Below are 24722 nucleotides of genomic sequence, written 5' to 3'. Positions count from 1 at the left end.
ATACAGAGTTCTATGGTTATTTACACAACTTTAACAAAGAAATAATAAATAATTTTAAATTTCCCAAAGGCTCCAGGACTTTACATCTGAGAAAGAAAACAGTTTCTACATAGGCTTTTGGGTTTGTAAATAAGAAAATATTGTTGGAATGGAATGTAGCTGAGCGCAATCAAAATTCACTTTACGTTCTTCATATTTCCAAGGAAAAAAACGGTGAGGAAAACACAAACCAAATAAAGGTAAAAACTCTCAAAAGACTCTCCAGTCCTATATCTAGCAATAGGTCAAAAACTAAGGCTACAAGAGTTTTTAGATTTCTTATGAGAAACTCTAGTAAGAAAAATACAATGACTCATTTCATAATAATGCCCTTTCTTCCCAAAGTACACATCACAATTCCCACATCCCTAGCACATGGGCACTCTGTGCAGAGCTATTGCAACACAGAGGATCTCCCTGCACCAAAGTCCCTGAGTGGACAAGAGAAACGCCAACAGTGACAGCAGGGACAGACCTCCCTGGCGTTGTGGTGCTTAGGGGCAGCGTGGCTGCATTCGCTCTGCTCCGTAAAGGAGGGGGATTACTCCCTTTGTACTGCCTGATCTGGAACAGCAGTTCTTTTGTGCAACCACCTTTAAGTACCGGGGAGCTAAGTGCAGCTGGCTTCCTTGTCTACAGGTTGAAAGAATCCCTTGACAGAGGAGTTTTGAATAGACGCTCCCAGATTTCCTAACAAATTGTCACTTAGACATTGAGAATCCAAAAAAAAAAAAAGATGAAGGAAAGGGAATGTGTGCTCTCAAGGCTACAGCACGAGTAAGGCACCCAGGCTGTTGCTCAAATACTAGTTCACTCCTCTGTCACTTCTGTGGCTGCAGAAGAGTGAGTTAAGTCAATAGTTATACAAAAACAACTGAAGTTTATTGCCAAAGAAATCTCTCCAACATAGCTACCGCGGGTACCAATTTTCCCAGCCTTGCCCAGTCAGATGTTCTTGAGAATCGCTATCCAGAGAAAATGAGATGGATCCTGCCCTTTGGTGAATATCCATGTAAAGTGATATAAGAATTCAAAGCTTGAAGGAAGTCCAGGGAATACTCACAGGAGCCTGACATCACTGGCTGTGGGCATTTGAAGTATAGAACAAGTGATAAGAATGCCTTCTCTCAGGCAGAAGGCAGTTCTGGAAGGGAAGGGCTGTTTATTGATCCTTAAATAGCTGAGACAGGCAGACTCTGTAGAGGTCAAATATCAATGAGAATTAAACTACAAGACACTTCTGGTGGAAGGATGGTGTAGTTGGCTTGATGGGCCATTTGTGGGAGAGGGACCTTTACTTGACCTGGGTCTTTTATTGCTTCTAGTAACAACAGGCCTGAGGAAGTAGTGGGCTGGAGGCCTGTGAGGAGGGGAGGTGGCAGAGGTGAGCAGGCTAGGCAGAGGGACGCACAGAGCTTGAGCCCCGAGATGAAACTGTTGAGTAGTGCCAGGCTTTAGCTGACATATGTGGCTGGGAAAATGCATATGTGAAGAGACAGAGGTGGAGTAAATGAGCAACTGAAGAGACAGAAACTGACCACAACTAAAGACAATCACTCAAAACAAGGAACGAGCCTCATGATGGAAATGGCATTTTCCTCATAAGTTAATGTGGTTAACTCTGGTCATGTTATCACTGGTTATCAGAACATCTTAAAGATAAAGAAACTGAACTCACTCATGTAAAAGGCTTAGACTGGTGAGAGTTTCAGAATGAAAATTCTCAATGTTTAGGAAGTCCTCCAGATTATAGGATTTATATGACAGCCGGTATAGAAAACTTACATCTGTATAAATACCCAGGCCCCTAAGGGGGATAATATTTCATTTGTATTGAGATGTTTTAATCCCTCCTTAATAATTTAAGATACTAAGTATTAATATTACATATCAGATAGAAGATCTAATTTCTCCTGTATTTCATTTGAAAGTAATAATACTTTCTGGAACAGTTAATTGTTGTTTTCTTAAACCCATAGATCAATTTCTTCCTTGCTCTGAATCAGTTAAGCTATATTATATTTTAGACGTATGCCAATGGCATTGCCACTTTAGTATTTATTAGTTTACGAAGATAACTCAACATCCTGGAAATATTTCAAAGGACAAACTTAATACTTTTCACCAAATTTGCCTCATTCATTTAATGTGTATTCTTAAGAGTTTGACTGATGGATGAAGAAGAGGAAATATGAACCAGACTGGCTGTTGCAAAGGGTTCCTCTGCACCAAACGCAGACATCTAAATTTAAATATAAGTTCTCTGCTCTTTACTTTTCCTGGGTCTCTATTCACCCTTGTAGCCTCTGAAACACTCTTCTTATGTATTTATTTAAGATGAGATAAGAAGCTGGTTTTAGATGATGTGGGCCAAATTTCAGATTTCATATGGATTAAAAAATAATAAACATCAAGGGTAATCTAATATTCCTATAAATTATTTTAGAAGCATAATAATCATGTCACACTTCATGGCCCGGTTAATATCTGTTGGATTTTTTTTCTGTTTGTTAAAGATTCAAGTCATATGTCCCTGTTTGTTAAAGATTCAAGTCATACGTCCAAAAATATGAAAAAAAGTCTGTGTAGAATTCAGGCAGACTGGACTGTGGCTGCAGCAAACACACACAAGTGCAACAAGGAGATTCTCAAGTGTACATGTTCAGCTTAAAAGACAAAGCAGTCAGCTGCAATTCTGAGTCAGTTTTATCTATTTGTCTGAAGAGACAACTCCAATAAAACAGAAGCAGGCCCTGCTGGAGCTCAAGACTTAGCATGAGAAAAGGGAGACAGAGAAGGAGACAGAGAGACAGAGAGAGAGAGAGAGAGAGAGAGGGAGAAAATGAACCCTATCAGCTATGAAATAATACACTGGGGAAAAGTACTGGTTCTCATGAAAATGTCGGTGATTCACCATGGAATAAAATTTAAAAGCCACTGACCCCAATGAAAGCCTCCAGTGGAAACATGTGGATTTTGCTTCATTTCACTTAAAGACTTTTCTTTATTTCATTTAAACACTATCATAAGCACCATCACAGCTTTTGTGGTGAGTTGCTTTCTCATTTACAGTTGATATGGAAAAGGTACTGCTGATTAAAATGGTCTTCAGGAAAAGAAGAACAATGCATGAATTAGTTGATATTACCACGTAAAACAGGTAGGGCTTCCTGTTCCCTTAAAACATGCGTTGGGTGCTCATCAGCTGAATGACAACAGCAGACAATTCTAGTTTTCTATTTTTTACAGTAACTCAGCATTTAAGCAGACTTATTTGTTTATAGAATTTTTTCATACTCACCAAATCTTCATTCTGATTTGCTAAAAGATCACGACTGAATGCAAGCTGACTGACACAAACCACAAATCTGTCAGGGAATACACAGAGTTCTGTATAAAATGAAGAAAAACAAGTTTAAAGGTGTCAAAAAACTATAAACACAGAATGGTTCTTCCAGATTTTTGTTCATTTTAAGTTACTGCAATATGCACATCCATATAAAACATACATCTCTTCTCTCCTCCCATCCTTTCAGTGTTTGCCGTCAATAGGGCAGGGTGAGCACAAAGCTCTAGGGAGAGCTGACGAGGATGCAAATTGGTCCACCTGCGCCCCGGGACCATTACATTGCAGGAAACCCCCAGGCAGAACCTCTGCAGCCTCCCCTCTGTGTCAGTCAGCTGTTTTCTGATTAGAACTCCTATTTAGAAAATAGGATCAATGTTTTCAAAATGAGCATGTAAGACTTTAGAGGAAGAGGAAGAATATTAGATAAAATCTAAAAATGTGACCTATCAATGTTTTTCCTAGTTACTTTACTTATCATCTCCTTGGTTAGCTAGTCTTAGAGAGCTCCCCGACCCTGGAGGGCAAACTACTAATCTGAAGCAGGCTGGGAAAACAGCAGCTTTTCTTAGGAATTAATGATCCAACTATTAAGAAAATGGTTAAATATACAATAAAGATGGTAAAATTACACCATACTCATAGTAATCTATTATTGCTGCTTCTTAAAACAAAACCACTGACTTCCCATTGGGAAAGATTGAATGAATCACTGAACTGGACTCCTCGGCATTCAATGAAAGGAAGACAAGATGGTAATGACATCTGGATCTTTCCTTTTCTCATCTGTCTGTCCATCCATCCATTTGTTCGCCAGCCTCCAGCTACCCAGGCATGATGTCTGGAGTGATGCTGAGCTGATGATGCCAACAGTGTATGTTCCAGGTGGGTGGGGAGGGGGCTTTTCTTACTTGGTTGTACTGCTTGAATATTTTTATGATATACACGTCTGATATTTGTGATAGAAATTAAGTCATTTTTCTAACAGAGAAAGCTTCCCTCTTACATGAGACCAATTTCTTTTTAAAGATGGATATTATGAATCAGGTGAGTAAAGCCTTTTAGGTACACTGCACATGATGGCAATGACTGAGGTAATAAGGTATCTCAATTTGATGCACCGCTTGGAAGCCAAGCAAGAAGGTGTCAATTACATGGACACAGAATTTAAACAAGTTAACACCTTACACTACTAGACTAGCTTAAATGATCCCAAGAGGCCCAATGAGTTGTTGTTCCAGTAACAGCTCTCTCCTTATCCCGTCAACCACTGCTGTCTCCTTGGCAGTCACTCTCCCTATTCCAAGTTATCCTATTCAGAACAGCAGGTTAACAGTTCTAAAAAAAGAGCTCCACTCATCCTGCTCAAAAACCTACCATGGCTCCCCAGTGCCCAATATTCAAAGCCCTCCATGATTAGGGATTAACCTGTTGTTCTGGTCTCACTCCCAATTAGCCTTCCTCATGAGGAAAGCCCCCATTTCAGGTGGGGGCCTGGGTGTTTTTCAACTTTGACCCCATGTGGGCATATGATATCTGGCTAGGTGACTAGAGATGGATTTTGAAAAGCCAGAAGAACAAAATTAGCAAAGCAATTAATATTTATTCATTAGTTCTTAAAAGATCTTATTGCGATAAATGGTATATAGCCTTTTAATCATTTTATGGGAGGGAAACTGAGCCACGGAATTCATTATTTGTCCACCTCCCCCCCAAAAAAAATCATAAAATTGAAATACAACAGTTCATTAGTGGATCAGAACTGGAATTCAAAATTATCAGTTCTATCAAATAATTCCTCCGTATTTGCATTTGTTCCTCTGAAAAGTAACAATGTTAGAATGGCAGATTTTAAACATTTTGGTGCTGCCAGGTATTAACAGAAAGCAACTTCTGTACCCTTTTGCTCTGTTTAGGTCATTATTGAGAGTTGAACTATTTTAATATTTAATTAAATATTTAGGCAATGATAGTCCTTACCATAAAGGGCACAAGTACAAGGTTAGCTGACTTATTTTACTAGAGAGTTGAACAAAGTGGAAGGGCCTGTTAAGAAAGCAGTATATCTAAGGCTGGGCATGTTGGCTCATGCCTGTAATCCCAGCACCTTGGGAGGCCAAGGTGGGAGTACAGCTTGACCCCAGGAGTTTGAGACCAGCTGCAACATAGTGAGACCCCTTCTCTACCAAAAATTACAAAAAAAAAAAAAAGCCAGGCATGGTGGCACACACCTGTGGTCCCAGCTACTTAGGAGGCTGAGGTGGAAGGATCATTTGAGCCTAGGAGGCTAAGGCTGCACCACTGTACTCCAGCCTGAGTGACAGAGTGAGACCTTGTCTCAAAAACAAACAAATAACAGCAAAAAAGAGAATAACATATTCGAGCAGAGTTTACAGTTAAGAAAATGCAGATAATCATGAAGATTCCACAGCAAGCCTCTATATGTTAATTTTTTAAAGTTCCTATATCATATCTTATATATATACTGAAATTGTCCATGGAAGGTGACCTAAATTTTCTTTCCAGTGCTCAGATCAACCTGGAGAATGATCATTAGCTTCTGACTTTACTGTTGCTGGCTGGACAAGTTTGAAATCATATCCTTAGTGGACATCTAGACTTGGGGAAGTGATGGGGGAAAGTGGCCTCATCACACGCCTAGGGAAAGCTCTGAGAGCTCAGGGCTGGGAAAGAGCTTTCTTGTGTACACACCTGCTCCATATGCCAGGGCTTTGGTGTGCACAGACAATACTGAAGTGATTCATAGTTCAACTGTGTTGAGTCACTCTGAAAACTCAAAGAAAGTGCTGAGATGCATCAGGAAAGGAAAGCATGATGTGGCCCAGCTCACTGTTCTCAGAGAGGCAGTAAACACAGTACAAGGTGGGAGGAAAGACATCGCAAACTTTCGGACACACTCAAGACATGAAGGCAATGAAGCAAGTGGGACTCTCCATTCCTTAATTTTCATCCCTTCTCTATCTAGGGCACGCAGATTGTGTGAAACGTCTGACAAACCAAGAAATCGGCTTCTTACCAGCATTCTGTGTGCTCCTGATGCAGCGAAGGCGTATCCCTCTCTTGAGGAAATAGGCTGTGATTTGAAAGCCATAACCTGTAAAGTGAAAGGGAACATCACTAAGTTAAAAGTTTGTTTGCCACTAAATCTCTGGGGTTCAGCCCAGTGCCTGCCATAAAAGACACATTCAATAGTTATTTAGCAAATGAAGCTGAGTGTGATGACTCACGCCTGTAATCCCAACACTTCGGGAGGCTGAGGCAGGCGGATCACTTGAGGTCAGGAGTTCGAGACCAGCTTGGCCAACATGGTGAAACCCTGTCTCTATTAAAAATACAAAAACTAGCCGGGTGAGGTGGCGGGCACCTGTAATCCCAGCTACTCAGGAGGCTGAGGCAGAAGAATCGTTTGAACCTGGGAAGTGGAGGTTGTAGTGAGCTAAGATCACTGCACTCCAGCCTGAGTGACAGAGCGAGACTCTATCTAAAATAATAATAATTAGTAAATGAAAGAATAAAGGAATTAACAGAGGGCTTCTCTTGAGAGGCAAGGGTGAACATTACTATCTTGCCTCTTCCAGGAGGCCTGACTATGACGCCTGGCATAGTCCCTAGTCTCTGAAGTCCCTCAGTCACTTCAACTGTAAAACGAAATAAATGAGGTCTAACGTACTTTCAGATGGGATAAGTCAGTCGGAGCTTGCGAGTAGATCTTAGCCACCTTCTCATACTCACTGCTTATTAGCTCATAAAAAGAAGCAGTTTGTACCTATTTGAACATGAATGTATTTTGCCTGTAAATAAATTAATTCAAGTATGTCAAAATCTTTATATAGAATGAGATGAAAAGAAATATGACATGAGTAAAAAAATAATTTCTCCAACTCACCAGAGTGGCCTAAGTGAAAGAGACAGAGCATAAAGTGTTGGCAAGAATGTAGGACAACTGGAATTCTCATACGCTGCTGGCAGGAGTACAAATTGGTACAGCCACTTTGAAAAAAATGCTTGAGTATCTAAAGCTGAACTTAGGCATGAACATACAGTGTTCACAATAGCACTCTTCACAATAGTCTCAACCTGGAACCAATGCAAATATCCATCAACAGTAAATTTTTTAATGGGGATATAGTCACACACTGAAATACTACAGTGCCTCTAAAAATGAATGAGCTACAGTTACAGGTAGTAACAGAAATACATCTCACAAACATAATGTTACATGAAAGAAGCCTGATCCAGAAGAGTAAATGCCATCTGTGAAAATGGAGACACTATCATTCGTCTCATAGGGTGGCAACAGATTTTCAGATGATTCACAGAAAGTGCCAGCTTAATTCCTTCCTCTCTCCCTTTCTCTTCTCTTCTGGCTTCCCTCCAGGTATAAACTACTTTGTTGATGATTTTCCTGAAATCATAGTAAAACCGTTCCTGGTTATCGCAGTCAGCAGTCAAGTTATTTGGTAGAAGAATCAGAAGCAAAAGCTCCACCAGAGTGGGGTGAGGGTCCCCCTCTGTCAAACTGGAGTGGCCAAGAGTTGCAGGAAGTAATCTCTAGGACCGTCAGATTCTCCAAAGTCCATGACTATGTTGGTCTGAAATAACTTATATAAAGAATACAATTAAAGAAGTTTCCACTTTCATATTCAGTATCCTTCCGACACTCCTGTAGAAAGACCCAGGACATGAGTGACCGCAGACTTGATGCTGTCTAAATAAGTGATGGCTCTGACAGAACAATTGCTTTAGTCATGCAGATTGTGCAAGAACGGTGACATCTATGAAAGGATAATCTCCGGATTTGCTGAGATAAAATAATTTTTTCCTAACACACTTGAAAATAGATTGCATTTCAGTCATGCGGCTTTCTTCTGCTTAAAATGTCAAACAAAATATACACACCACTGACATTACTCTGAGTGCTTTAAAACAAATACGTTATTTCTTAGGTCACTGAGAGAATAGAAGTCATTTCTACATCTGTTTATTTGTCCAACTGCTGAGGGAAGAAGTGGAATCCTTAACAATTGGCGACTCACAAACACATACAGCAAAATTTAAAAGTATTTTTCAAGTATTAATTTATAATGCAAGTCTTCCAAAGAACTGAGAAAAAAAAAGTGTAATATCTGTTATTCTACCTTTGCTGATCTATAGCTCTAAGTGATTAAGATTCAGGAGGCATGTTCAAAATTTCAAAAATCTTCTTCCTATGCAAAATCTTTAGCAATAAAATGTTATTATCAGGCCCAGTGTGGTGCTCATACCTGTAACCTCAGTACTTTGAGGGGCCAAAGTGGGAGGATTGCTTGAGGCCAGGAGCTCGAGACCAGCCTGGGAAACATACTGAGACCCCGTCTCCTTAAAAAAAATACAAAAAAAAATTAGCTGGGCATGGTGGTACATGCCTGTAGTCCCAGCTGCTCAGGTGGCTGAGGCAGGAGGATTGCTTGAGCTCAGGACTTCAAGGCTGCAGTGAGCTATGATCACCACTGTACTCCAGGCTGGGCGACAAAGCAAGACCCCATCTTAAAAAAAAATGTTATTATCAGGAAGGGGCAAAATCTGAAGTTGACCATGAAAGCTACAGTTTTGAGTCCAGGAAGTCTGGTATCTGAAGATACTACTTGAGTGACAGCTAAATCCTATTTGGACTGCTGAACAATCAAGTCTCAATATGACACCTTCCCCTATAGAAAAAGAAAGCAGTATAAGGCAGATTTCAAGTGATTTGTTACTGAAATTAGTAGGAGAAATGAGTTTATTGAAACCTTGACCCCTACACCTCCCACCCCAGGAGAGAATTAAGTTAAAAGGAATCATTTCTAAATAGCATCTTGTTATTAGTGGTTTCAATGGAAAACCTGCCCAAATGGCACCTACAAGAGAAATAGCAAGTTTAACATGTAAAAAAGATTTGCACCTGCTTAATCCAAATTCCACTGGTCATATGAAACTTTGTTTAAAGAGAAACTTGAGGAGAGATTAAACACAAAAGGTACTATGCCAGTTCTTATGGCAAACTAAATTTGATCTATAAACAGAGAAAATTATTGCTGCTTGAAACATACTGCACTGAAATGCTTAGAAAGATGTATTTCATTTATTCATAGACAAAAGGCAATGATAAAGACTACATTCTTATCTTTGCTTTTAATGAAATCAACTTCACAGAGTTCAGGAGGCCACTGAGATTTTGTACTTACCCAGGGCTAAAGCAAAGCTCCACTACTCTCTAAAGCTAAACAGCAATTTGGCAAAGGATCCAAAAGGCCTTTTGCTTTTCCTACTTGGGGCACCAGTTCCCAGCTCGCTATGCTGGTGTTTTAAATGCAGAAAACCTGAGTCAGCAGAGCAAATGGAAATCATAAAGTGATCATCTTTTCATCTGAAAACTACTGGATGATGGTATTAATATTATGAGGCACTTGCAAATCACATTTCAGTATGCCTGTTTTCTTGCTGGCGATTGCGGTGCTCCTAAATCTGAGAAGACTGTCTTTAGACACAAGAAGGGACTTGGATTAGAGGGAGAAAAAGCTTTGCAATAGAAACATCTTACCACCAGGCATCTGCGGGTATGTGCATTTCCAGAAACAATTGATATTTTTGAATTGCTTAATGTAACACAATCATCTAGTATCAGCAAGATCCCATCTTCTCCCCTGGCCTCCAAGCAGCCCAAAAAGTCTCCAGTTCTTGTGCCACCATTTGCTCTCTGTATGTCGTAAAAAGCTGTTGCACTTCTCCTTATCCTTCTACAAACAACCTCCAAAGCATGAAGCCTCAAATGATTACTTGTTACCACACTAACTTTCTTCTGGCTTACCTAAGTTGTTCATCAAAAACTATTGAGTCTCTTTAAAAAAAATGGAGAGGTGGTCAGTAATGCATATGAGAGAAAGAAAGGACAAACCAGAGTCCTGCTACTATTTTATTTCATATTCTGTCTAAAATAAGCTGCTCCAAAATGGCTCTACTAGAAATTTGCAGTCTTCATAAACAGAAAGGCAAAAATTATGACAAAAAAACTCAAATATGAATTGAACAAATTCCATCCTGGCTTAGCAAGGCAGTAGATTCGTTTCAAGTAGTACCGTGTTCCAATGAGTAATGGTTTTAAGGGAGTAGTCATTTATTTGGGTTGTCACAGTTCACAGTCCCAAGACACTGAGAGCAAATATTCAATGAGAGATTTTACTGTAAAACTATCCAGCCTCACTTGTTTTCCAGGGGATTCATAGCTAAGGCGACTTGAGCTTCCCCACAGCTGCCAACGGGAGTCTGTGGTCTGGTGCGTAACAGTGGGAAGCCCTCTCCCACAGCTATTACGAGACCATTCATGGACGAGCCTGGGAAAATGCCTCTGTGTGGCTTGGTGAGCCATCAGGACCTCCGGGCAGGTGAATTCCACTTCACTGTGGACCCCATCCACCACCTGTGTGGCTCTCTTCCAGCAAAGCCTTCTCCCAAACTACAAGGCAGGCTCAGGAAGACCTACAATGCCCCTCAGTACTTCTCTCCCTGAGATGACTCCATTATTATCATCACTCACACAGTCTGAAACATTTCAAACATTCAGAAAAGTAGAAAAATAATGTCATGAACATCCCAAAACCCACCATCTAGATTCAATAACAGTTAATATTTTGCCGTATTTCATACACATATTTTCTAAACTGCTTCGAAGTAGACATCATGAAACCTTACTCCTAAACATGTGAGCATAGCTCTTGAACAATAAGGAAATTTTCCTTCATCACCACGACACTATTATTACAACTGAGTATGACATTACCGATCAAATAACCAGCCTATATTCAAATTTCTCCATTGTCCCAAAATGTGTATCACTGATCTGATTTTCCTTTGAATCGGATCCAACCAAAGATCATGGATTTTAAGAGATGTATTTGCTTATATCTCTTTTAATCTAAAATAATCTCCCTTTACCTTTTAAAAAAAGAACTCTGAAATTTTAAAGAGATCAGGCTAGTTGTGTTACACAACAACCCCATTCTACATTTGGATTTTTTTTTTTGACAGGGTCTTGCTGTGTTGCCCAGGCTGGAGTGCAGTGGCACAATCACAATTCACTGCAGCCTCAACCTCCTGGGCTCAGATGATTCTCTCACTTCAGCCTCCTGAGTAGCTGGGACCACAGGTGCATGCTACCACACTCATCTAAGTTTTAAAATTATTTTTAGAGACATGGTCCCCCTAATGTTGCCAAGGTTAGTCTTGAACTCCTGGGCTCAAGCGATCCTGCTGCCTGGACCTCCCAAAATGCTGAGATTACAGGTGTGAGCCACTGCACCCAGCTAAGCTTTTTTTTTTAACCTCAGTTGCCTAAACACAAAATTTCAACCTGTATGCTCTTTTAAAATGCCAGCCATTTATTAATTTTGACTTCTCCTTTAACTGCTGTAGGAAATTACAGGTTCAAACTAAAGCTATAATGACAATTCAAAGACTGGCATACAGATGACTTGAAAATTTGGTCCTAATGATAATTTCAAAGAAATAAAATTATGGATTTGTAGATAGTTAAAATTTTTGTGAAGATAAGCTTACTTAGGTAGGTTGGATAGTGGTCTGATATTTGCTTTAAGAAAGGGCACTTTGTCACAATCAGATTACTATGTGCTAACCCGGAAGCAGCTCTGCATTGCACGCCAGTTCAGACATGTGACTGTTTCCAGTCTGAAGTCATGAGTCAGTTCTCAAGCTTGGTTGTGATTTAATAAGAGGACAGGAAGAAAGAGGCCGATACCAACTGAGTACTGACAGTATCTTGGGTATTAGACTAGACTAGGAACATATAACATACTTAAAAGATGAAGAGGCTGGGCACAGTGGCTCACGCCTGTAATCCCAGCACTTTGGGAGGCCAAGGTGGGCAGATCATGAGGTCAGGAGATTGAGACCATCCTGGTTCACATGGTGAAACCCTGTCTCTACTAAAATAAAAAAATTAGCCAGGCGTGGTGGCACGCACCTGTAGTCCCAGTTACTTGGGAGGCTGAGGCAGGAGAATCGTTTGAACCCAGGAGGCAGAGGTTGCAGTGAGCCGAGATCATGGCACTCCACTCCGGCCTGGGCAACAGAGTGAGACTCCATCTCAAAAAAAAAAAAAAAAAAAAGATGAAGAATACGTGTGCTTTCAAGCTATTTCATTAAGGAAAAATGAAGTTGTAACTCATTACATCCCAAACTGTGTCACTCAGAAAGTTGCACCTTGTCCTTATGAAAAGGCCTAGGGTAGAAAGGGTAGCGAAATCATGAGTTTGATGCTGTCACTTCAAACATGAAGAGAGACTAAGTATGAGATGGGGCCTATGAAAAAGCCTTGATGGGGCCTTTGGAAACATGTTATGGGTCCAAGTGTGACCTCCTCTATTGCTGGTGATGGGTGAGGTTGGAGAAAGGGGTTGTTCTGTGGGAACTGAAAACCAAGAGTCCTGTCCCAAGTTTAGGAATATACACACAGGATCCTAGTCTAAGACCACAACTGAGAAACAAATTTGGTGGGTAAGTGGAATACTTGATCCTAGGCTAAAAATTTCACTTATTACCCAAGACATTTAGAGATTCCAAAAAGGTTCCCTTGAGATAACATTTCATGTCCCTAAATAAGGACAGTACTAGACTCTGAGTCACAATAAAGCTACGTCTATTTGATGCCAAAACAAATGGAGCATGAAATGTTTCATGAAAAAAAATAAAATTATGAATAAAATCATTATTCATAAAATAATTCTTTGGAGCCAAATTTATTTAGAAAAAAACACACATTTTCTACCTGTCACCCTTTTGACTTTGTAGGTAATGCCAGAGGACACGTGTGCTACAAATTTCATTTTCTATGGGATCCATCAGAGATTGTTAACATGGAATAAGAAGGCTTTTCAGAGCAGACAAAAATTAGAATAAAACAAATTGAGAAATTATCACTTCAGATTTCTTCCCCATGTTGCTTTCCCACTTTTTTGTTTATTTAAAAAAAGGCCCTTAACATTAAATATGAAAACTGTGTTTGGATAACGTGCAAGCATAGATGAAATGATATTCAAAACTATGGTTCCCACAATCATAACTCTGCCAGGCCATGCATAATGGTAAGAATAATATAATACTGTGTACTTATAAAACTCAAAGTTCTCTTTAAAACCCTTCACTCATCTTTAAATAACTATACATAAAAGAAACAGATTTTTAATAAGCCTTCTAAATGAGGTAGCTGCTTGTTTGAACTATTAGCTGTTCAAGCAGGCCCCTCTGCAATGGATTTCAAATTTCCTGTGCATACAGAGGAACACCAGATGAAGCATATCCTCTGTGGCCTCCCTGTCTTGCAGGGAATCCATTTCAACTCTGAGATTCTAGATCATGTGCAATGAGAAAGAGAGTTCATGAACCACTGGACTATTCTAACAGGACCATGGACCCAAAGGACAAGAAACAACCTTGGAAGTCTCCTAGTTCATTTCCTGTTTGTCAGCCAGGACCACATTAAAACCATCTTTTAAAAACAACACCAAAATGCTGAGTGAGAAGATGCTATACCTACCTATGTGCCACTTTATCTGTCCTTTATATGAACTGAGATTGCAAACTTAATGCCTGAGGGGTAAGACAGGTAACAGGAAAAGGGCTGGGTTCTGACTGGAAAACTGGAGAGAGCTCCAGGGCTTGTTTAAAGGGGACAGCAGTGATTTTCAAACTCATCGGAAACTAGGGCACAGGGGTACCAGAAAAGCTGGAAATCCAAGTTTTTATGTGAAATCTCTTCAAATTTTAACTTTGCAAACAATTCAAACTTTTAAAATATATTGTGTGGTCCAAATAATATGTCTCTGAGAGCCAGTGTAGCTTTATATTGTCAGTTTGCAATCTCTAACCTAAATTCTTCACACTTCAGTTGAATTTCTTTTTTGTGTGTCTTCGGCAGAGCTAAAGGAAAGCTGGCCACTAACAAATGCTTGAAGATAGGTATTCAGTTTCAATTTAGTCATTTATTCTAAGCTAAATAAACCCAGGTCCTTAACCTTACTAAACAGGGCATGTTTTTCTACGTTAAAATCATCTTTCTGACTCTTAGGTCTGACATTAAAGATACTCAGCCGGGTGCGGTGGCTCATGCCTGTAATTCTAGCACTTTGAGAGGCTGAGGCGAGTGGATTGCCTAAGCTCAAGAGTTTGAGACCAGCCTGAGCAACACAGCGAAACCCCATCTCTACTAAAATACAAAAAATTAGCCGGGTGTGGCAGTGTGCGCCTGTAATCCCAGCTACTCCGGAGGCTGAGGCAGGAGAATTGCTAGAACCCGGGAGGCAGAGGTTGCAGTGAGCCGAGATCACGCCACTGCACTCCAGCCTGGGTGACAGAGCAAGACTCTGTCTCTAAAAATAAAATTAAAAAAATAAATAAATACATACATAAATAAAATAAAATAAAATACAATGATACTCAAGGGTTTGACTCAATATGGGGGAAAATGAAAAGATGATATAATTTTAGAAATCATTAATTGTATAAATGTGTGGGATCTGCATTAAAAAATTACAAAGTTTTCATAATTAATTAGGAAAAGGTCTTAAAAAGATTAATATACCATGTTCTCAACTGGAAGGGCTAACCATCATAAAGATGTGAATTGTTCCCATATTTATTTGTTTAACAAATATGTACCGAGTGCCTATTGTGTACCAGACAATTCCAGTCAAATATCACAATGAAACTGTTATTTTTTATGTGTGTAAGGGGAGGAGGCAGCTTGGAAGCTGCGAAAAATAATGCTAAATTTAATCTAAAAGAATAGACAAGAATAGTTAAAAAAAATTCAAAGTAAAAAAAATTTTTTTCCTAATTAAAAGTAACATAGACTCAATGTATTTTTAAAAATCTAGACAAAAAAAGGTGTAAAGAGAAATGAATCTTCAACAATCCGACCACCCAAAGACCCTTTGTCACTTCGACTTTTGATATCTTCTAGGTCTTTTCTCAAAATATATAATCACATATACCCTTATTTCTTTCTACAAAAACGAAATCATATGATGAATGTTGTTTTATAACGTGATTTTTAAAAACCTCAGTACTATGAACATTGACTTTGTGTATGATACCATTTAGAAATCCATTTTTATTCTTTCCCAAATGAATAATAAATTGAGTATTCAACAGAAGATCCCCACTGATCCCTGGTTGCCAGTTCTGTCATACACAGACCTCTCTTTCTGACTCACTTTATTCCACTAGCTTATCATCAGTCAGTTAACACTATGTTAATTACCTGAGCTTTATTTATAATAAATCTTAATCTAGTAGGGCAATTTCCTTTCCTGACTCCCAACATTATTTTTCTTCTTCATCAGGAGTACTTGAAGTTATTCTTGGCCTTTTATCCTTTTATTAGCTTGTCCAGTTGCATGAAAAGCCCTTTCAGGGTTGGATCAGAAAGACCTTGAATTTATAGATCAATTTGGAGAAAATAAACATCTTTATGATAATGAGACTTCCCATACATTTGACATGGTAAATCTCCTAATTATTTTTAATAACTTATTTAATACCTTCCAATAAAGTTTTTTTAGTGTTGTCATGTAAATGTTATCTCCTAAAAACTACATTTTTAAACTGCCTGCTGTTGTAACTGACTTCTATATGTTGTCAGCTGAAATGCCTATTAAATCTTTTTTCCCCACCTTTATTGGGGTATAATTGATAAATAAAAGTTGTATACATTTAAGGTATAGAACATGATGATTTGATATATGTATCTATTGTGAAATGATTACCACAATCAGGCTAATTAATACAACTATCACCTCATATAGTAATCTCTCTTTTTCTTGCAGGGAGAACATTTAAAGATCTCTCTTACCAAATTTCAAGTATGCAATGATTATTAACTATAGTCACCACAGTGTACATTAGATTCCCCAGAACTTATTCACCTTATAACTGATAGTTTGTGTCCTTTGACCAAATCTCCCCTTCCTTCCCTCATTGACCCCTTCCCCTAGCCAGACTCTGTCCCTACCCCTGCCTCTGGCAATCATCATTCTACTCTCTGCTTTTGTGAATTAGGCTTTTTTAGATTCTACATACAAGTGAGATCACACAGTATTTGTCTATGTCTGGCTTACTTCATGTAGCATAATGCACTCCAGGTTCATCAGTGTTGACACAAATAGTAGGATTTCCTTCTTTTTTTATGGCTGAGTAATGTTCCATTGTATACATACAGCACATTTTTAAAGATGCTAGTTTCATTTCCTTCGTATATATACCCAGACGTGAGACTGCTGGATCATATGGTAGTTCTGTTTCTACTTTTCTGAAGAATCTCCATACTGTTTTCCATAATGGCTGTACTAATTTACACTACCATCAAAAGTATACAAGGGTTCCCTTTTCTCCACACCTTCACCAATACTTATTATCTCTTTTTATAACAGCCATTCTAACAGGTATGAGATGACATCTCACTGTGGTCATAATGTGCATTTCCTGATGGTAAATAATGTTAAGCACCTTTCCATATACCTGTTTACAATTATATGTTTTCTTTGGGAAAATATCTATTTAGGTCCTTCCCCATTTTTAATTGGGGTATTTAATTTAGTTGTTTTCTTTCTTCCTTTTCCTTTTTTTTTCTTTGCTATTGAGTTGTATGAGTTCCTTATATATTTTGGACATTAATCCCTTATTAGATATAAGGGCTTGAAAATATTTATTCCATTCTATAGGTTACCTTTTCATTTTGTTGATTGTTTCCTTTGCTGCACAGAAGTTTTTAGTTTGATATAGTTGCTTTTGTTACCTGTCTTTTGGGGTCACATCCAAAAAAATCATTGTCAGGACCAATGTCAAGGAGCCATTTCCCAACGTCTTCTACTAGAAGTTTTATGGTTTCAGGTCTCACATTTAAGACTTTAATATATTTTAATTTTTGTGTATGGTATAAGATAAAGATCCAAGTTCATTCTTTTGCATTTGGATATCCAGTTTACCCAGAACCATTTATTGAAGAGACTATTCTTTCCCCATTTTGCATTTTTGGTGCTCTTGTCAAAGAATATTTGGCCATATACACATGAGTTTATTTCTGGGCTCTCTATTTTGTTCTGTTGGTCTAGGGTCCATTTTTACGCCAGTGCTATTCTGTTTTGCTTGCTATAGCTTTGTTTTAATTTGAGTAATTTGTATGTATATTTATTTTAGATTTTTCTGCATATACAATCATACCATATACCAAAAAAGGGACTTTTCTTCATCTCCAATTTTTTCACCTGTGTATTTTTTTCCTGTTTTATTCTTTGGGCTGGAACTCCTCCAGTAGAGTGTTGAATACTGCTGCTGGTAGGCATCTTCTGGTGCTCCTTATTATAAAGCTAACACTGTTAATGTTTCACTTACTACTGAGAACATTTGTTGTAGACTTTTTGTAGACATATTTCTAATTTTCTAAGAATTTTTATTATAAATACTGGTTGCTTTTCCTGTACCTTGTATAATTGTTACATGCATTGCTCTTCTTAATTTATTAATGTTGTAAATATTACAAATTGACTTTTAAGGCTGAGCCAACTTTGTATGATATCATGATTTTGTTTTCTATATTGCCAAATTTAGCTTGCTAATATTTAGTTTAGGATTTCTGCTTTTATATTTGAGTGAGATTGACCTGTAATTTTCTTCTCTTTTATTGTCCTGTTTTTTTCTTTTCTTTTCTGATCCTAGTTTTTAGTGTCAAGTTATAGTAACCTCATAAAATGAATTGGAGATGTTAACATTTATTCAAGTACATAAAACTGGAGTTACCTAGTTCTTAAATTTTGGGGCGAACTGTCCTGGTAAAATATCTAGACCTGGTGCTTTCTTTTTTAACCAGTGGTTTAAATTCTTTAATAATCTATTCAGGGTTTATATTTATTCTTAGCTCACATTAACAATTTATAGTTTTCTATGAATTTTTCTATTTCACCTTAGTTTTCAAATTTATTGGCATGAAGTTGTTCTTAATAGTCTTTTATTTTAATTTCCACCTAATTTAATTATGTCTTTTTTCATTAGTAATACTTCTATTCCTGATCTAATTATGTCTTTTTTTCATTACTGATACTTCTATTCCTAATATTTCTCTTCATCTTTTTTTCCCTCTTTATCATAAATTACTGCATACCTATCATTAGCAAGCTGTTAAGCCAAAATAAGCAAGAAACCATTAGTCTGGGGTTGTTTCTGTACCAGGAACCCTTACATAAATAAGCAAACCAAAACTTAACTTAGAGGCATTCCTTGTGACTGATTAATTTTGAATGGAGCTTCAGCCAATCGCAGATAACCAACTAGCAAATTCGTTATATTAACTAGGGACTTCCTATTGAACCATATCCAAATAAGGCAAATGCCTAGCTATAACCAATCAAGTAATTTCTTTACTTTGCCTCCACATTCAGCCTATGAAAGCCCCCTGCCCATACTGCTGGAACGGAGCTCTCAGAATCTCTTGTGGATTTGAGTGTTGCCTGATTCATGAATTGTTATTTGCTCAAATAAACTGTTATATTTATTTTGTCTAAAGTTTTTCTTTTAACAAAGTGGGAGAAGGCAAGGATCATCAGTAGCCATAGGACTAACAAGAGAGAGATATATTCAAGGGACACTTTAGAGATAAAAATCAGAGACAGGCTTGGTTGTCAATGAAACGTGTTCAGAGAAGACTGATGACAATGACAATTTTTTTTAACTTTGTTGACTACATGAGTGGTAGCTTCCTAAGGTATAGAGAGGGTAGGTAGGCTTGGTAAGATAAACCAAGCTTTAGAGATGAGGATCAATGAGATTTCTGGGTGAAGCTGTTTGGAAAGCCAATAGAAATAAGGTGTGCAGTGGCTGGGCACGGTGGCTCATGCCTGTAATTCCAGCATTTTGGGAGGCCAAGGCAGGTGGATCACCTGAGGTTAGGAGTTCGAGACCAGCCTGACCAATATGGTGAAACCCCGCCTCTACTAAAAATATAAAAATTAGCTGGGTGTGGTGGTGTGCAACTGTAGTCCCAGCTACTCAGGAGGGAGGCTGAGGCAGGAGAATTGTTTGAACCCAGGTGACGGAGGTTGCAATGAGCCAAGATCATGCCACTGCGCTCCATCCAGCCTGGGTGACAGAGTGAGACTCTGTCTCAAAAAAAGAAAGAAAGAAAGAAAGAAAGAAAAAAAAGGAAAGGAAAGGAAAGGGGAAAGGAGAAAGGAAAAAGGGGAAAGGGGAAAGGAAAAGGAAAAGGAAAAGGAAAAGGTGGAGTTCAGAGGAAAAGTCATGGCTGCAGATCTACTGAAGCAACTCTGGCCAAAAGGAAGAAAAGTCCATGGCAGAGCATGTCAAGTGAGAGATCAAAGGGCAAGGGCAGGACCACTGCTCAAGAGTCAGCAGAGAAAGAGGGGCCCACATGGAGTAGTTAGATCAGAAGAAGGCCAGCCACCATAGTGAAGTCTTGGAAAAGAGAGTTGAAAGGTCAAATGCCAGAGAGCATTAGTGACAGCAGAAATAGAACAAAATACTCAGCTGGCAATTGAGAGGTGATTGGTAGCATTTCGGAGGTAGCTTCAGGGTGGAAGAATAAATGAGAGTATGAAAGAGGACACAAAACACAAACATCTGTTCTGGGAACTTTGCAAAGATGAGAAGCAGAAAACAACACAGGAGCTTCAGGGGAAAACATTAAACTAAAGAAAGATCATTGTGTGTTTCTTCTTTCATGTCACACTTCTGTTTTTGTTTCCCAGTTGCATGCTTGCTTGCTTTCTGCTTTTTCTTTTTATGTAGTCTGTTTTCTATTCTACATTTTCTATTCAGCATTTGTCTGTAACAGACATTCCTCTTAATTTTGTCACAGTCATTTGGAATTTCTATCCCATGTTATAAGGTGCTAGGTCTTTTACCCATTTTTGATGCATTCACTCAAGTCATGGATGAAAACACTAAATATTCCTAAAACTTATCATCTCTTCTACTTCCTCTTCCAGTTATTAAATAATCCACTATCAAGCTCAAATAAGCATCTATCTACTAGTCTAGGGTCTTTCCAATTCCCAATCATGAGTCCACTGCCCATATCTAAATCACTTGGGAAATTTGAATCTCCAAGGCTGAGGTCTTTTCCAACCGTACAGATTCCTGGATTCCCAGGCCCAGAGAACCTGGGGTGAGAGCCAGAGAACTACATTCTTTTAAAAGAGCTCCAGGGAATTCTGATGCTCAGACAGGTCTGGAAGTTACTGCTCTAAATCTTATTTTGTTGATTTACTGGTATGTTATAATGAAATTAGTAGTGAGAGTCTTATTAGAGTAATGGTAGTGCTTTGCAGAGTTCTTAGAAGACAAAAACAAAATGTAAGTTCTGTCAGTGAATATAAGAGGTTATCCTAGTTCTTTAAACACAAACAAACAGGCCTTTAGCTGGATTCTATAGCAACAGTGAAGAGGCAAGGGGAGACAGCTAATTTCTAAGCCACTCAAGGCCTAAACTACTGAAGCAATTTATGAGAAGCCAATGCATATTAGCTCAATTATTATCACTCCTCCAGGGAATTTAAATGAACCGGTCTCATGCCTTCTTTGTTTTCTTTTCTTTCTTTCTTTTTGTTTTAACTACCTGCTGATTTGCGTTTTTATAGGGGAAAAAAAACCCACCATGTATGTGCTTTTTATTTTTATCTTCTATTATACAAGTCCTTAAGAGTTCACATAAGATGTATATTGGGCTGATACGTAAGCCTTATGATGATAGCTATGCAATAACTTACCATCTTAATTAAGGTGCTAAATTAGATCTTACATAGACTCAGATTTAAAAAGGAACTATGTATGCTAACACCCAGGTTTTATTGCAAAACATTACCTTGATATTTTTATCTTAATTGCCTGAATTAAGCAAAGTTTCAGAAGCCTACGTAAAGGAGTCTTTTAAATTTTGTTTTGCTTAAACAGTATTTACTAGTAATATAAATACCTAATGAACAAATCTAAAATACTGATTAATTTTAAAATCATAAAAAGCTCCATTTTCATTGTATATACATTGTTAGTGTGAAATTAGAAGGGATACAACCAGAAATCATGTGTTGATAGATGAGATGCAACAGAAAACATACCCCACATACCACAAAGTATTCTCACACAAGGGACCCCAGCCTCATCAGGCCTGTGGCTCAAACCACCAATCCACAGAAAATACAAGGGGCTGGAAGAGGCAGGTTAATGCCACCATCCGGATGCAGCCAGCCAAATCCAAATGTGGGAAATTCCAGAGGACATTTGACCCGCTTTCTTAAATAAACAGATAGAAAAAAAATTGGGGACGGGGGTTCCTATAGGTTAAAGGAGGTGTTCTTCTATGATAAAGATAATCAACCGAGTGCAATGAATGTGTACACCAACCTTGTTTGGACCCTGAATAGAACAACTCAACTATAAAGGAACTGAAGAGACGTTCAGATAAATCTGAAGATGGACTAGATAGTTGATGACATTACTTTTTTGTCTTTAATGGCGCTTTTAACATTTTAAAAATCACTTCTCTTTTAGAGCTCTGTATATTGAATCATTTATATATAAAATTAAATGACATCCAGAATCTACTTTAAAATAGTTGGGGGAGGAGGGAATAGATGAGCATATAAATGAAATAACATTGGCTATATGCTGTTTAAAACTGGGATGCTGGCAACAGATAAGTGGGGGTTCATTATATGATCCTATTTTTGTATGTATTTGAAATTTCTGATGTTTTAAAAAATGAAAGTATTCTTTTAAAGATTTATTTGTAAAAAAGAAACACCACCATGAAAATATTCAGGGCCTTTAAAGATGATACATTTTTTTCTTCTAAATATTTATATTAATATAGACCCTCTTCCAAAGTCTCAGAACATAAATCATGATTAAAGCTTCTTTTTTTAGGTAATTTCCTAACCCTGAAAATAACATTTTATAAGGAAGGCAAAAGTATCTTTTATTATGTTGTGAACTATAACTATAATCTTTAGAATAATTTTTCTAAGTAGATAACAATTTAAAGGAAATCTAAACAAAAATGATCTAATAGGTGATTGTAAAGCTCTTATCTTCCTTAAGCATAAATTATCATACTATTGTAAAATAAGAACAATAACTTCACCCTGAGATTTTTAAACTAGTGGCCCAAGTTGAAAATACAGATTTATAGATACATAGTTATAGATACATATACGCACATCTTGCAGACTCAAGCCAGATTACCAACCTGTTAAGCATGGAATAGAAAGTGCACCATTCAATAAAAATATCACCTTGTAGTAAACAGGGCTAATATCTAAAAGCTGAATTGGGGAAATCTGAAAGCTGAGATAAAGGAAACCTTCCTGCTAAAAACATAGAATGCAGGTTTTAAAAAGACAGTTTAAATATGTAACGCAAACAAAATGGAAATATTAAGGAAATACCAGGAACAGAGGGAATTTAAAATAAGAGTAGGAAACAAACAGACTGACACTCTAATGGCCTATAGAGAAGTGTCAGATCAGGTGTCTGGGAAGGTCTAAAGCTGCATCCTGCCTGCACCCTGCCACCTCTCCAAGATCCTGGTCCCCACTCACTGACAGGAGTACACACAGCCCTGTCATTCCATGAAAACTTCACTTTCCTTTTATTTAGATATTTTTCCTTTTGTTGCACACTGAGAATTCACCATTCCCTGGGGCCTCACAAAAGCTCATAACATTTTATTATGCCACATTTCCCAGCTTCCTGGAGATCCACCCCACAGAATCACTTTTCATCACTGTCCTTCTGCTGTTACAAATGCAAATATTTTCAAGGCATTACTCAGCTCTCAGTCATCCCACTTCAGGTGAAGATGTTTCCAGTTACAGGGGGCTTTGATGGTGGGCAGTGGCGTGATCATAGCTCACTGCAGCATCAAACTTCTGGGCTCAAGCGATCCTCCTGCCTCAGCCTCCCAAGCAACTAGGACTCCAGGTGCACACCACCACACTCAGCTAATTAAAAAAAAATTTTTTTTTGTAGAGATGGGGTATCACTATGTTCCCCAGGCTGGTCTTGAACTCCTGCTCTCAAATGATCTTCCTGCCTTGGCCTCACAAAGTGTTAGGATTACAGGCATGAGCCACCGCACCTGGCCTCTCCCTTTGTTTTACTAGAAAGTCCACATGGTGTGAGACTTTTCCACTTGCCATTTGCAAATACTTGATACTTTACAGTGCTTTGGGGTCTCTGAAAGAGGATCCTGGAGAAAGCTCTGAGTTGTAAAGCAATATCCACACAATCAAGGGTAATAATACACTACATCTTGTTCAAACTCAGGCACGTTCTGTCTCTCTCTTTTCTTCCTGGACTTGTGCATTTCACTGGTTTGCTAGGTTTGTCTTCATCTTTTCTCAGTGGCAGATGTCTCCCACCAAGGTTCTCACATCTAAGGTTCTGTATGAAGCCACCTGTAAGGTTCTGTATGAAGCCAAATATCACTACTTTTCAGGATTTTCTCAACATCAGCCCTGCCCACACCTCCTGCTATCAGCTCCCTGTCCCTCCATCTTGTCCCATGGTCTTCCCCAGGCTGCTGCTGCTCTCTACCACCAGCACCTACTTCTGGACACACTGCTACTCTGCTTATTTGCATCATTCAAACCCCTTCCCCATGCATTAGAGCAAGTCTCACTGTTTCTCAGCTCTCTCCTCAACACAGCTTTTCTGGAAAAAGACTTTTTTGGGGCTCAGAAGAAAAAAAAAGATTCCTTAGAAATGGCATTAAGGCCAACATTGTTAAACAAGTCTGGGCTGCACACCTTTGTCCGGAATTATTGTCAATCATTTCTATTAAATATCACATTCATGGTGAGCTATTACTGAGTTAGCAATTTGGCAGCAAACTGGAGTATATATGTCTGTATATGTGAGGCATTCCACTAAGAAGGGATTTTACTCGTTCTTAATCTTGAAAATGATTTCAGTAGAGGAGTTCTAGGAGCCAGTATGAACAGGAAATGGTTATGCTTTTTTTCATTCTGTCAAAAACCAGGTGCCCCTCAAATAGTAATAATCGAACCGGAACCATCCAACTCATGCCACTTGCACACCTACCACATATAAGTACGATGTGAGGTCCTAGGGGTATCAAGAAAAATGCTCTGCTCCTGAGGGACTCAACTGAGGGCAGAGGGAGAGACAGAGGAGTTAAAGGTAGGATGGTTACATTGTAAATGCTACTGCAACAAAGGTATGCATAGGCAACTGCAATGTTAAAAAAAAAAAAAAA

The 24722-nt window shown here is 38.4% G+C and overlaps 1 protein-coding gene across 1 annotated transcript in view; it reads right to left on the bottom strand.

Moving 5' to 3' along the window:
• Positions 1 to 24722, bottom strand: part of SLX4IP (SLX4 interacting protein) — a 191870-nt gene that overhangs the window by 20989 nt on the left and 146159 nt on the right. The window contains exons 5-6 of the mRNA XM_004061815.5: positions 6423 to 6500; positions 3341 to 3429 (exon numbers count right to left, since the gene is read on the bottom strand). Coding sequence (XP_004061863.3) covers positions 3341 to 3429; positions 6423 to 6500 — 167 coding nt within the window. The remainder of the gene's footprint in view (positions 1 to 3340; positions 3430 to 6422; positions 6501 to 24722) is intronic.

This window comes from Gorilla gorilla, chromosome 21 (genome assembly GCF_029281585.2).
Source record: "Gorilla gorilla gorilla isolate KB3781 chromosome 21, NHGRI_mGorGor1-v2.1_pri, whole genome shotgun sequence".
In the NCBI taxonomy this organism is placed as follows: Eukaryota; Metazoa; Chordata; class Mammalia; order Primates; family Hominidae; genus Gorilla; species Gorilla gorilla.
The sequence above is the reverse complement of the archived record's forward strand: the minus strand, read 5'-3'. Positions and strand labels throughout refer to the sequence as shown.